Here is a 15,259-nt window from a genome sequence, read left to right as displayed (position 1 = left end):
AATATTTTAGCTAGAATTGTTCATACTTGCTACACCTTCACATGTTATAATGTCTGTTGCCATTATGAAGATGTGTACTAAGGCAAACACAGAGCTAAAATTTCATACAGAATACAACAGTACAACAACTAAGTGAACATTTACCTGTCACTGAGCAACACTTTGACTTTCTTGGGTTGGGATGAGAACAGTTCCAAACTGGCAACCTCGACGGAGTGGGCTTGTATGGGCTCACATAGCTCCAACACAAACCTGCAGGGAAAGGAACAATTTAACTACTTAATGTACTAACAAGATCTGTATTCAACTCCTTTAATCATCAATTAAACATTGCAGATTTCTTTATTTCAAGCAAAGCAAATTTCACATTGACGAGTGGGAAACGAAAGGCAATTAAAACTAAAAATTGTGTGGTCATAGGTGAGAAATAATCAATGATGGATTTGAAATTTGTACATTTGGACTGGTGACACACAAATATAGGGGTCATCTTCTGGTCATGAACAACTTGCATACCAAGTATGAAGTTCCTGGGTCCAAGTGTTAACTTCCTGGGTTCAAGCATTCTTTAGTAATTAAGCATAAAGATGTGTGACGTACTGACTGGTGACCAACAAGTTGTTTTTCACCTAAAGGTCACTGTCACCTAGACCTACTGACCTCAAAGTCAAAAAAGGGTCATCTACTAATCAAAACCAACTAGCAAACCAGGTATTAAGTTCCTTGGCCCAAGCTTTTTAGTTTTTCAGTGGAAACCGTTATTTAACCTCAAGGTCATCTTGACCTTTGACCTACTGGCCTGAAAATGAATAAGGTTAATTTACTAGGCATGACCATCTGGCATACCAAGTATGAAGTTCCTGGGTGCAAGCGTTCTTTCAATATTGAGCAGAAACCACTTTTATACCTGTCACTGCAACCTATATCGCAACCTTGACCTTTGACCTACTGATCCCTAAATCGATAGGGATCATCCACTAGTCATAATCAGGGGTAATCTACTAGTCATGACCAATTGGCATATCAAGTATGAAGTTTCTGGTTTCTTAAGTCCTTGACCATTGACCTAGTGATCCTAAAACAAATAGGGGTTATTAACTTGTCATGACCAATCTTGTATACCAAGTATTATGTTCCTGAGTGCAATTGTTCTTAAGTGATTGAACGAGAAAGCATTTTTTCACCTCAAGGTCACCTTGACCTTGTGTCCTACTCAATAGGGGTCATCACACACAGCTACACGTGATCACCAGAGAAAAGTGTATATCTTAAACTGAATTTCAATTAGTTTTCTGTTTCTCCTATGCTGAAATTTAAGAAAAAAATGTCAATTTAGCTTACCATTTCTTGAATTTGCAGGGGGTGTTCATATAATCATCCTTGTTACTGTTGAGCACACTTTTCACGTTGGAAGCCTCTGGATTATGGGCAAGGATTTTAGCCCCACAATCCTGTGAGGCAAAGTTCTTCTTCTTCCTTTGTTTTGCTGGTGGGTGGGGTACAGCGTCTGCATCTTCTTCTGCTAAAACACGCAATTGCTATTAATTAGTTATTAAATGATGATGAGGCATAAATACTATTGTATGGACCAAAAAAACCCAGCAGCGTTAGTCTATAGGTGATTTATTGAATGCTTTGAATATTTAGCTACCTAAACACTACTTTTCCATCATACTTCATTTATTACACCCTTAAACACTATGATGAGAAAATGACATCACTGACATTAATTTTATTTCTGGTTGCTAATTTGATCATATAGTAGAAAGGGGATGTCACAATCACAAAATCTCACCTTCTTGTTTTCCTTTCTCCGCCTCTGCCAGGATTTTCTGTGTCCACTCATTAAACGTCAGTCCCACTTCCTCCCCCTTCTCTTCCCCAGAATCTTCTTCTTTAATCTCTCGTCCACCTATCCCTCTTAGTTCAGCTTCTTCAGGTGTTTCTGGAGTATGAGTTGTTGTTTTAACTTCTTCTAGTTTAGCTTCTTTAACTTCTTCAGCCTCATTGTCTTTTACTTTATCAGCGAAATCATCCTCTTTGGTTTCTGCTTGTTCTGTGCTTGGTTCTTCTTCTAGTAACTTTTTATCTGGTTCTTCCAAATGAGCTTTCTTTAATGCAACCTCATCATGATCTGTATGTACATTTCCTTCCAATTCAGCAACTTTAGACTTATCTTCTGAAAGGTCAGGTAAATCAGCTTGTACTGGGGTGTCTTCTTTCAGTTCTTGCTTTGTTTCAACATGTTCATCTGATTTGACAGGATCAGCTCCATTTGTTAATAAGATGTCCTGAAAAGAAACTGTTGTCTTATCAACAATAGCAGCATTTACAGCATTAAATTTAATTCTTGCAAATAATGTAATGGCTTAAAATAAGTTTTTATGTGCATGCTAATTGAAGGACCCCCAAAAAATAAAAAAAATATTCAATCAATGTAATGACCAGGGCTTCCATAAGGAATTCAAAATGTAAGTTTCCACTTTCCTTGACTTTTATTTTGAAGCTTTTTGTGAAAAATGGAAGTTTTAGTCTAATGTACTGTAAGAATTTCTTCCTTATTAAATGACTTACTACAAAGATAAAAATATTTGAAACTTTTTGTAATATTTTTCTTTATCTTTGGGGGTTTTACCCAAATTCAGACAAGTTTCTATAGCTCCAAGGACTCAGTATTGGAAGGTCAGGGAGTAATATACTTCCAAACTGTCTTTGATGATGCCCAGTATGACATACATGTACACTACCAACCAAGCGTTTTTTGCAAAAGACGTGTTGCTATTGAGGGAGAAATTGCATCATCAGAGAAAGTAGCGGGTACATGTTCCATGGTAGCCAACACATTGGTACGCATATCACCACATTCATCTGCTTCTAATGCATGTGACTTCCGAAAACACGCATGCTGCATATCGCTGCGATGCAGCTTACTGCGACATGCAGGTATTTTAACAGGCTTCGTGGGTACAAAACCGAAAATTGTAAATTGTAAACTGTTTAGGAAGAGTTTGCAAAAGAAGCTCTGTTCATTTTGCATCCGTCTTTTTAAAGCTGCACTCTCACAGATATACTGTTTTTGCAACTTTTTTTATTTTCTGTCTTGGAAAGAGCAAATTTTTGCGTAAACATCTGCAAACCAATGATAAAAGATTGCTGACAAAAGATCAGATCGCAGAATTTCATATTTCCTTTTGAAAACTAATGTTTTATGGCTTAAACCGTTACTAACGGTTACGGAAAAAAAATGCATAAAACATCAATTTTTGAACTTAAATATAAATTTTTGTTCTAATTTTTTCTCAGCAGTCTGATATAAATGGTTTCCATACATTTTCGCAAAATTGGCTTGTTCCATGACAAAAAATAAAAAAAGTTGTCAAAACGTTCAATCTGTGAGAGTGCAGCTTTAAGAAGAGCAGAGGTGATTGTACGTTGGTTGGTAGTGTATTAAAGGATTGACAATGTTTTTTCTATCTTTTGAATATTGACAAATGCATACCAAGAACATTACATGGTCTCAGAAGTCTGGCAAAATGTTACTGAGACTGGTCTTATGAATGTCACTTTCACAGACAACTTATGACTAAATAATATGGAAAATCGGTCATAGCCAAATAAAAGCTGACAGTCATTCACAATTACTTAAGACATACAGGCTTATCTATATGTTTATGTATTATCAAACCTGGTGCTGTGTGTTTGTGTCCTGAATGACCTCATCTTGACCTTGGCTTTCAGACTCGGACTGGCTGTCCTTGACCTCTGACCTTACATCATCTGTAGCTTTTGGATGAACTTGTTGAGTTAAGGAAACTTCAGACTGTCTTGTAGCATCACTGAAAATAATATCATGAAGTTGGATATGCAAATATCGCAGGTTTGTATGAGTTATCCTAATTCTCTTGAATTTAAATGATTTTGCAAGGTCATGTTAGAAGATTTAATACAAACTTTCCATTAATTGTACATAACGTACATACAAAACATCAACAATGAATGTTTAAATAGCATGTCAAACATGATCCTTAGCTAGATTTCAGGGGTAGTTAAGTTTAAACAAAATTTAAATGTTAAACTTCCAAATCAAATAATATACTCAACTCTCTGCATATCAACTGGAGATTACAGTAAAAATGCAGACACAGCAAATAAATACCTCCATGCACAGCCCTGTTTTTCTGAACATTTTTGTTGAAGGTTTTGCTCTTACAATGCATGTCAATGAACAGTCTATATCAAACCAACACTATTACTTTCATACTTTGTTTTATTTGTGTGTCCAAAAGATCCATAATTCAGAATGTATTTTAGAACAATTCATCATTTTTACCTAGGGTCAGAATGCAGTACATCCTTGGCAACCTGTGATGTTTGTAAAACAGATTGTGATTGGATAACAGTTGTAGACTGGGTCACATGGTCAGTTTCCACTGTTACGTGACTGGTTTCAGACACTGGAACAAAGCTGGGCTCTATGTGACTTTGTTGAATGTTTCTGAAATTATAAGAGAATTCCCTCTGCAAGATCATAAGCACAAATCACGAATTATGTGAAAATATCTTCTTTTGAAGAGCCCTTGTAATATAATGTTAAATGAATGTTAAGAGTGATATTTTCTCCTCTGTTACAGAATGAACATAAAGGATGAATTTCTGCATCAAATCCTCAGAATTTTACATTTCAGAATGTATAAGATTACTACCTAAAGGTTTCTGTGGAAGTTTTCGATTGGTCACTGCCTTGACAAGTTTCTTTTCCATGTTGACTGGTTTGCAATATGTGACTTGTAGAGGCGCTTGTTGGATGGATGGCATCATCCTAAAATAAGAACAAGTTTAACATAGATGAGGCTTTTGGCTTTCTATACGAAAATGAAAATTAGCTAAGGCTCTTACTTTCTTAATCCATGGTGTTGGTTTGAACTTTCAACATTGAAGATAAACATCAATTGTTATTTGTGTTTTATATCAGGTTTCAATTTCAGTACCTTAAAATACGAATTGAATAATATTTACCAAGATTAAAAAGCTTCAATGATTATTATTTTTTATTTTTTTGTAATTCCATCCTATACAAGGGGTACAGAAAATATATATATCTATTGTAATTGAGTATTTAGTTTTCAATTTTATTTTCGATTACATGTCCATTCTTTTTTTGCTTATTATACTGTTTATGAGTTTTGTAACTGGCCATTTTTTTAAAAATATATTCATTTTTGATTTAAATTGCTTATTTAATTAGGCAAACACCCAGGTCATCTCAACTCTGCTGTACTCATAAAATAATTCTCAATAATAAGAGTAATTCACTTTTGATGGCAGAAAATGTTTATCTCCACCTTTTTTATATTGCATAAATACTTCCAACATTTCGACCTCAATTCTGTATTACATGTTAAATGACTTAACATCAGCTATAGGCCAGTATTTTATTGCTCTTACATACAGCATAAATGACTTCAAGCTTTAGCATTTACACTAAATGAAAAATGAATTTGGATTATATCAATAAGAAATTCATTTTTTACAGCAAACTTATGTATAGACCAGAAATGTGACATGCAGCTAATGACACCATGTGGTTAAAATCCATTCTATTCAGATAAAAACATGCATAAGATAACATGATAATGCTTGTAGATTTCATATATTAACTTTGAGCATTCCATTTACAAAATATTTAATAGATTTGAATATATAAACAACAAATTAATATATAACATTTTTCAGAACAGGTTAAAAACTCACTGCTAAGTACATTTTCTTTTCATTTGCAAGTGATGATATTATTACACAAGCGATCAATCAAATATACAATCAAATCATGTAAATATGGAACATGTTATGACTGCGGCTAAAAAAACTGATTAAAGTGTATTCATTGTTTAACATTTGATGGGAGCCATAATAGGCAAAATGCATAATAAATTGAATAAATTAGAAGCATTTCAACAGATACATTTCCTGAGGAGTTTACAACCATCAATGTCAATATTATGCCCCCTATGAGCTGTTATGTCCGAAAAATGCTTTGATTATTCATGGTTGCATGAAGTTTTTATGACAGTGAAGACAAACATTTTAAACTTTTAAGTGTGGTAAATGTTTCCATAAAGACTGTTAACCCAGACAGCTGACCTCTAAAATAATGGGGTAATCAATATGTCATGAGCAATGCAAACCTGAAACTTCAAGCTCCTAGGTCATACTGTAAGTCATAAGACTGTTGACTGTGACCTTGAAATTCAACATATTGACCTCCAAAACAATAGGGGTAATCTACTGGTTGAATGCAATATGATCTTTCAATGCTTTAAAACCTTAGACTATTAAATTGATTTACAAGCTATAGTATATAATTTCATGAGAATTTCTAACAAACCTTAGCGTGGGATGAAGTTAATACAGAGCTGTGTTCTTCAGTGCCGGAAACCTCATCTACGTTGGTCACCTGGAAGCAGAAAAATAAAAAATCATCAAAAAAAATCATAATCATAATTGACATCATCATCATCGTTGTCATCATCATCATTATCATCATCATTATTGACATCATCATCCATAATCATCATCAGCATCATCATCATCATCATCATCATCATCATCATCATCATCAGCATCATCAGCAGCAGCAGCAGCAGCATCAGCATCAGCATCATCATCATCATCATCATCAGCATCAGCATCATCATCATCATCATCATCATCATCAGCAGCAGCAGCAGCAGCATCAGCATCAGCATCAGCAGCAGCATCAGCATCAGCAGCTTCATCATCAAAAACAACAACTATCACAACTTACATCTTACTATAAAATAACTTGCATCAAAAAAAAAGAATTACTAAATATGAAATAAATGTTTCATTTAGCTGTTTTCCATATAAATGGCTTATATTTTATATAAATAGAATTCCTTATACAATAAACTGTACCTTGATTTTAACAGCAATCAAGAAACCCACTAATACCCATATTGAGAGCTTCATAATCCCAGAGTTTCTGCATTTTAAACTATTTCCCATTGATCACTGTGTAGATCACATTTTAATATCCTTCTTAATGATGTCTCATGTGGCTTATGGAATGAAATTAACACTCTCAATTAACATCCATTTTCATATTACTAGTAAAATATCTGCTACAAGTTGCCGATGGCAAAGTCGTTTGCCATGGATTATTCCAGCAACTCCATGTGCATGTATAGCAATGTTATCATGATCATGTTTCTGTTTCTCTAAGTCATCTTTCCCCATACAGAATAAAACAGTTATATATAAATGTAACAAATATTCTGGGTGCCAAGTTCCTAGTAGAGTGTATAAAACACTGAAAATGCAGCCTTATATCTTCAGTATTGATGAAATGCCACTTCAGCACCAAGCCAGTTGATGAGGATGTAAAAATTCTGCAAAAGGCAGGCTTATATATTACATTTTATCTTTCTTTTTAGAAGAACGATCTATTCTAGACAATAACAAAATGTCTACACTGTCTAGCACAAGAAACCCTTTTATTTACTGCAACATTCTTTTTTCTTCCTGCTTGAGACTTCCTTTAAAATTATAAATTTTAAAGATAGAATATCAGAATTTAGAGTTGCAGTTATGTTGAGCAGTTGAGGTAAAATGAGAATGTGTCTGGCCTTACAACAGGTTGAGTAATATAAACCAATAATTTTATTTAAACATGAAATGAATTCCATTAATAAAAATATTCCATTTCCATAAAGAATAATTATGTTCTAACAACACAGTCACTTTGAAAATTCAACAAAACTTGTGTAATATATCCAATACAAATAAAACACACTGAAATATCAAACAATATTTTAAGTTTTGTCACCAAAACTTTGTCAAGTTTATCTCAACTTTGAGCAATAAAGGCCACATCAGCCTATTTATAAAACCTATCCTTGTTCCATAAACTGAAACCATTGTTAAATTGCCATTTTATTTCAAATTCTAAATCCTTTCAAATGTATTACACTAATAGTTTATCATTTTTATGGTATTTAATTTAAGAACCTCTCTAAACAAGAAAAGTTAAAAATTGGAAAAACCTGTTTAAAATGTCAATGTTTATCAATGAATTAAACCATGGCTGTTTCATTCAATGTAGTTTTTTTGGCATCAATGTACGCAATCTGTGAGTGTACTTTAAATTAAACCTTCATATGGAAACCAAATATCATTAATTTCTAACTTCAATTCAAGCAGTTTAACTAATTTAAACAGTTATACAAAGCATTCAATCTCTTTGTGGAAGTTAATGCATTTCCTTATGTATTTCAACAGAAGATAACATGACCTTAAAATCATATGAAAACATTATCAGAAAGATTTATAAGGTTTTTAAATTAGCTCAAGAATTATGGAAGTTTGCTGCACCCATTCCTTAATTGTCAGCCCTCGTTGGTACCGGCATGGGCACCATTCTGCCTACAGAGAATAAAATGCTAGATATATAAGTATAAGCCTGTGAAATATTTCTTTTGTTTTGATTTGATTTGAAATGCATACAAACTAACATATTTGGCAGTTGAAACATCATACATGCCAATTATTTTCTGGAAACCATTCAGGGGGATTTGTTCAGAAAGGCTGAAAATTCAGGGGGATTTTGGTAGTATTCAGGGGGATTTTTTTAGCAGGTTTAAGTTGGGGAAATTTCAAAGTATTTTTAGATCCAAGTATGAAAAAATGTATTCACATATATATTGTGCTAAGAAAACCTCTAACTTTTTCATTATACGGAATTATTTTATGACATGATTTATCATATTCTTATGATACACTGTCATGTCATACTGTAATACTGTAAATTAAATCTAACTTCCTCCAAAGTCTTTTAAGAAAATCTGCTTAATACTATCAGCTATGATGACGTTCAGACACTAAGAGAATGGAATGAAAATTATTAACTTGTTGTTAATTTATCGAACCTTTTTTAAACAGTCATTTCACCCTTGTGGAATTGTTTCTTTACATTCAGTTTCACTCACATACTGTGGTTTCACTTCAATTTTTTTGTCATTAATTTATTGCCTGATGTAAAATATCTAACAAAAAAATCCAGGGGATTTTTATCTCCCGCCGGGAGACCCGGGGATGGTTCGAAATTCCGGGGGGATTTTTACCCCCGCCGGGGGATATGGCATGTATGAAACATTATATAATATTACTTCAGTTAAACACAATCTCTTACATTTGCAATCAAACTCTAAAATTTAAGCTCTCTACCTTAAAAACACTGTCCCTCTTCAGCAGCACTGACTGCCCTTTTCAAACCATGACTTAAACCCTAGATAAAGGCAAGCAGAACACATTGAACTATATTTGAAGATAAAAACAACATCAGCAGATAAGGCATTTCAAATATAAAGTTTCTAAGATAATCTACTACTAATAATGTTCTGGGCTTGGGCATATACAGGCTGTGAAAAGAAAAGTCCACTAAGTATTTAAACTTGGTCCTGTATAAGTTCAGTATAAAGGAAAGCAATTATATAAATTCACAAACTTGACAAAAACGAAATATTTGAAAATTAGAATGACAGTGTAGGTGGTCACCAATGTAAATACAGCGACGATATCTATCTGTATTGTTACCCCAGTTTTAAAACTCGGTTAATTGACGTATGTTTAAATAAGCCATTCATAAAACTGGCTGAATGGTTAAAGAGACGTGTCCTTACAAGATAACATGTCTGACTTCGATGTAATTTACTACACTTATGTAACTCAGTGAAAGCTCTGTTCATAATACATCCTTGTGAAATCTTTATAATGGTTAAAGGTTGTAAGAGAATGTATTTACAAAAAATAGGTTTAATGTGAAGCATGTTGCATAGCCAACTTATTTTAGTATTTCTATACTTATAATAACCCTTTTACTAGCTTAGTTGTCAATATTATATTTGTCTACTGGCCCAGCCTGTTTTAATCTCACCTGATTAAAATCGAAAACAGCTGACTGCTGATAAAGATGCATTGAAAAATACTGCAATCTCATTGGACAAAATATTATTTCAACCAATATTGATGCTTTGATATATTTTCTTCTTTGAATGTTAGCTAGATATTGTAAACATAAACTGAATGATTAGAAACACACTTAAATTTAATAGCTGCACGTTGTACCATATTTGAGATTGTATCGTTTTTGTTGCTATATATCAACTCACATTTAAAAAACACACACACACGCACGCATGCACGCACACAAGCAGGCAGAGTTTTTTTAAATATACTACATGCTTGTCATATTGAATGCTGACCTTAAAGACATAGAATTAAACAGTCATGTCACTCACAACTGTCATGCTTAAAATTATATACTCTCCCTGCTGTGTCCATGTATTATTTCAATAACTCAGACTGTAGTTGCAGTAACTACATGTATTACCTATCAAACATAAACATTTGCAAGCCACAAATATGTTTCAAATAGTATATAATACATAAGCACTGGTTAACATATCATACATAACATTTACATTTGAACAGTTTTACATATAGCACAAGGCTAGATTACTAGTAATATAAGATGTTTCTCTGGTTACAAATTACAAAAAAATAACCAGGTATATTTTACATGTAAGTAATGCACCAGTCAATTGTAAACACGGCCCCCCCAGGTCCGGGGAATAGCGGGGACTTTGACTTTCAGTCCAGCCAACCCCGGGTAAAATCCCCGCCCTGCGGGAACGAACTGATGGTAAAATCCCCACCAAATGCCCCCAAACCCCAGGGACCCTAGGTAAGGCCCATTTTTTATATTTTGCACGAAGACAAAACCACCGCATTCACCCGGCACTGCAGGGACACCTGAAAGCACGGCCCATTTCACCGGCTATCCCCGGTATACCCCCGGACCTGGGGCGGCCGTGGTTACAATTGTCTGGTGCATAATACTAAAGATAGGGTTTTAGGAGGGTGGTAGCTCCCCTCTGGCCTAATTATATGGAGACCAGCAGGTGCACCACATTCTTAGAATTGAATGCTCTAGATATTAAATTAGTTTCTATGTTTTGTTTAAAAGCTTATAGTATGATAAAAAATATCTACAAACTTAATTTATTTGGCATTTGAAAGCTAAAATTACTTCAATTTAACACATTTCTAACATTTCTTTGTCACATGTATTACATGTAAGTTCTTTACACCCAGAAAAACTATGCCCTTTCCTCCCTTATCACCCTCAGTCTTTTTTATGCATCACCCTGTCCTCTTTAAAACCTGGCTTAAACTGTACATAAAGAGCATAAGTTAAAATAAACACATACAAATCTGAAATTACCTGTATGGCAACTGATTTTAAATTTAAGTGATTATATAATTGAGAGCTAAGCGAAACATGGTATAAGCCTGTTTCTCTTTTTGGTCGGGTCAACAGGTTAGCGAAACATAGTATATGCTTCAAAGTTTTCTTCTATATTTGGTTGTGTTTAGAGGTACATGTGGGCGAGACAAAGTATAAGCTTCAAATCTTGCTTATCTACATGGTCGTGTCAAGAGGGTAAGTGAGATATGGTATGAGTTTCAAAGCTATCTTTTCTATTTGGTTGTGTTTAGAGGTAGGCGAGACATAGTATAAGCTTTAAAGCTTGCTTCTCTATACGCTCTTGTATAGAGATAAACGAGACATAGCATCAGCTTCTAAGCTTGCTTCTCTATATGATCGTGTTAAGAGGTAAGCCTGACCCAGTATAAGCTTCAAAGTTTCTTTTTTCTATCTCGCTGTTTTTATTTGTTTTATGCATTTATATAGGGTACCAATTTATATCTATATTTTAGCCATAGTTAATCCCTTGATTATGCTTCTGTAAATGTCATATTAAAATAAATGTTGCTTAAACCAATTTAAATGTACATGTAAAAATATTCAGCATAACTATATATATACCTTAAGTCATATCAACCATATGCTAGAAGATAATCAAAAAAAATTAAAAAAAATTTGTAAGTATAAGTTACAGTTATTGTTTATTTTCTAAACCATTAATTAGAATTTTGTATATCCATGCATACAATAGTTCAATTTAAAAATAATTTGAAACAAGAGCTGTCACAGTATGTGACGAATGCCCCCGAATGTGACATTGACCTATGAACAAGGTCAGTACATGAAAAGTTGATCTTGCCTTTACGTGTCAAATACATATGGCAAGTTATTTTAAATTGCCTCTGAACATAAAAAAACCCACCCATACTTGACAACCTACACTGTTATGTCCTTATATTCAGAATTCCCTTGTGAATAAACACTTAGTGTATCTTTCACCTTAGAGGTAGGGACATGGGTCTTGTACACGACACGTCGTCTTCGTATGTGGAACACATGTAGCAAGTTATTTTAAAATCTGTCCATACAAGAGAAAGTTACAGCCCGGACACGACAACCTATACTCTATGTCCTTGTATGCGGCACTCCATTGTGAATAAACACTAAGTGTGACCTTGACCTTTGAGGTAGGGACACGGGTCTTGCACGTGACACGTTGTCTTGGTATGTGGAACACATGTGGCAAGTTATTTTAAAATCTGTCCATACAAGGGAAAGTTACAGCCGGGACACAACAACCTATACTCTATGTCCTTATATGCAGCACTCCATTGTGAATAAACACTATGTGTGACCTTGACCTTTGAGGCAGGGACACGGGTCTTGCACTCGACACGTCGTCTTGGTATGTGGAACACATGTGGCAAGTTATTTTAAAATCTGTCCATACAAGAGAAAGTTACAGCCCGGACACGACAACCTATACTCTATGTCCTTATATGCAGCACTCCATTGTGAATAAACACTAAGAGTGACCTTGACCTTTGAGGTAGGTACACGGGTCTTACACGCGACACGTCGTCTTGGTATGTGGAACACATGTGGCAAGTTATTTTAAAATCTGTCCATACAAGGGAAAGTTACAGCCCGGACATGACAACCTATACTCTATATCCTTATATGCAGCACTCCATTGTGAATAAACACTAAGTGTGACCTTAAACTTTGAGGTAGGGACACGGGTTTTGCACACGACATGTCCACTTGGTATGTGGAACACATTTGGCAAGTTATTTTAAAATCTGTCCATACAAGAGAAAGTTACAGCCCGGACACGACAACCTATACTCTATGTCCTTATATGCAGCACTCCATTGTAAAAACACTAAGAGTGACCTTGACCTTTGAGGTAGGGACACGGGTCTTGCAGGCGACACGTCGTCTTGGTATGTGGAACACATGTGGCAAGTTATTTTAAAATCTGTCCATACAAGAGAAAGTTACAGCCCGGACACGACAACCTATACTCTATGTCCTTATATGCAGCACTCCATTGTGAATAAACACTAAGTGTGACCTTGACCTTTGAGGTAGGGACACGGGTCTTGCACGCGACTCGTCGTCTTGGTATGTGGAACACATGTGGCAAGTTATTTTAAAATCTGTCCATACAAGAGAAAGTTACAGCCCGGACACGACAACCTATACTCTATGTCCTTATATGCAGCACTCCATTGTGAATAAACACTAAGTGCGACCTTGACCTTTGAGGTAGGGACACAAGTCTTGCACGCGACACGTCGTCTTGGTATGTGGAACACATGTGGCAAGTTATTTTAAAATCTGTCCATACAAGGGAAAGTTACAGAGCCGGACGGACGGACGGACGGACAGACGGTGCGATTTTAATATGCCCACCTTCTGGGGCATTAAAATCCTATGTCAGAATCAGGTGTGAGAGAGTCCCTATGAATATGCCCAAATGTAATTTTAGTATTATCTAATGTTTTACTGTTAATTCTAACCAGTCAAATTATTTCAAAGTGTAAACTAGCCAAATAATAACCTGCGGGAACTCGCGACATCATCTCAGTGTTATGATATGCAGGCAAGTTACGCATGTGGACACCTACCTCACTTGGCCCTCTATTATCTGGCTCTACAAGTTGGCAACAAAGTCTACCAACACAGAGAAGCACCAATGTCAGCCTGAAAAAAAACCCAAGGTGAATGCTTAAAAGACATACATCTAAATTAATACCAACAACATTTTTACCAGAGTTACAACGATTTGATAAGAAAAGCACCACTATTTCATTTTATTTATCAAAACAAGACTTTGCCTTGCTTCATGTGGCCAATTGTCACAGGTATAATCATCCATTTATTAATTATGTGTATAGTGTTGAATGTGATTATTTTGGACTTTTATTGAGATATGGCCAAGTTAGTCATTTTATGATTTGTTCAGAGTACACCTCTTGTTCTTGAGTACAACTTTTGTTCGTGATTACAACTCTTGGATCTTGTTCTTGAGTACAACTTTTGTTTGTGATTACAACTCTTGGATCTTGTTCTTGAGTACGACTCATGTCCCTGAGTACAACTTTTGTTCTTAAGTACATCTTTTGTTCCTGAGTACATCTTTTGTTCCTCACTAGCATGGAACTCAACTGACTAAACTTAGTATCTAGGCAGCTGGAGCTCACAAAGTAAATGACAAATAAACACAAGACAATGAGCCATGCACTGATGCTTGTGGGTTTGCTCAAATTCAGGATTTTGTATTTTATAACATCTGCATGGCTTGTTGAAATTTTGATGTCAATCACTGAATTGTCTATAAAATGTAACAATGCATTCTTGTTCATCTTGAAGTCCCTTCAATGATATGTTTTCATTATAAAACTGAAAAAGAGTGTGTTTAATATTTTTGTCGTCCCTTCAAAAGCGACAGATAAAGCAGGTCTTGTGAAATAACAATAAAAATTGCCCATCCCACATCTTGAAATAATTCGATTTTTCCCCCCAAAAAATGTCTGGGTGAAGAAGAAATAAAATGAAAACACTAACCTTATTATGAACATAGTTGTTAGTTGACCAGTAATAATTTATTATTATTTTCTTTCACTTTTAAACGTTTATTAGTTGGATATGACATGTTTTTGTATTGTCAATTTTGGCCAGATCGATTTTGGAAACGATTTTGACATCTACCTCCTTCGTGAAGATTCTGATGGATTTGATATGGACAAAACGGGCCAAACACAAACGGACTGCAACCATGGGACATGGATTCAATCTCCTAAATATGTACACGGTGATATTTTTCTATTGGCTAAAAACGTACAAAAACGCATATATATACAAGAATGTCATCGAGATTACGTTTCCCGGATTGAAAACCGTCATCTTTTCAAGACGCACACACGGAACTATACTGTACTGTATAATTGTGGCCGCGAGGATTCT

At 34.9% G+C, this 15,259-nt stretch overlaps 1 protein-coding gene across 4 annotated transcripts in view; it reads right to left on the bottom strand.

Annotated features, from left to right (window-relative positions):
* LOC128224138 (SUN domain-containing ossification factor-like) overlaps positions 1-15,002 on the bottom strand; it is a 30,521-nt gene extending 15,519 nt beyond the window's left edge. For 2 of the 4 annotated variants that reach the window (XM_052933841.1, XM_052933844.1), the window contains exons 1-9: positions 14,861-15,002; positions 13,921-13,996; positions 6,386-6,454; positions 4,704-4,819; positions 4,331-4,495; positions 3,686-3,836; positions 1,796-2,291; positions 1,342-1,522; positions 145-252 (exon numbers count right to left, since the gene is read on the bottom strand). In XM_052933841.1, coding sequence (XP_052789801.1) covers positions 145-252; positions 1,342-1,522; positions 1,796-2,291; positions 3,686-3,836; positions 4,331-4,495; positions 4,704-4,819; positions 6,386-6,454; positions 13,921-13,996; positions 14,861-14,874 — 1,376 coding nt within the window. In that variant the 5' untranslated portion in view covers positions 14,875-15,002. Of the gene's footprint in view, positions 1-144; positions 253-1,341; positions 1,523-1,795; positions 2,292-3,685; positions 3,837-4,330; positions 4,496-4,703; positions 4,820-6,385; positions 6,455-6,936; positions 7,008-13,920; positions 13,997-14,860 lie in introns of those variants that run through there. The other 2 variants (XM_052933843.1, XM_052933842.1) reach the window with 2 other exon arrangements.
* Positions 15,003-15,259: the final 257 nt, after the last annotated feature.

The sequence above is a fragment of the Mya arenaria genome, chromosome 17 (assembly GCF_026914265.1).
Source record: "Mya arenaria isolate MELC-2E11 chromosome 17, ASM2691426v1".
NCBI classification, from domain to species: Eukaryota; Metazoa; Mollusca; class Bivalvia; order Myida; family Myidae; genus Mya; species Mya arenaria.
This window is presented reverse-complemented; position numbering and strand designations above follow the sequence as displayed.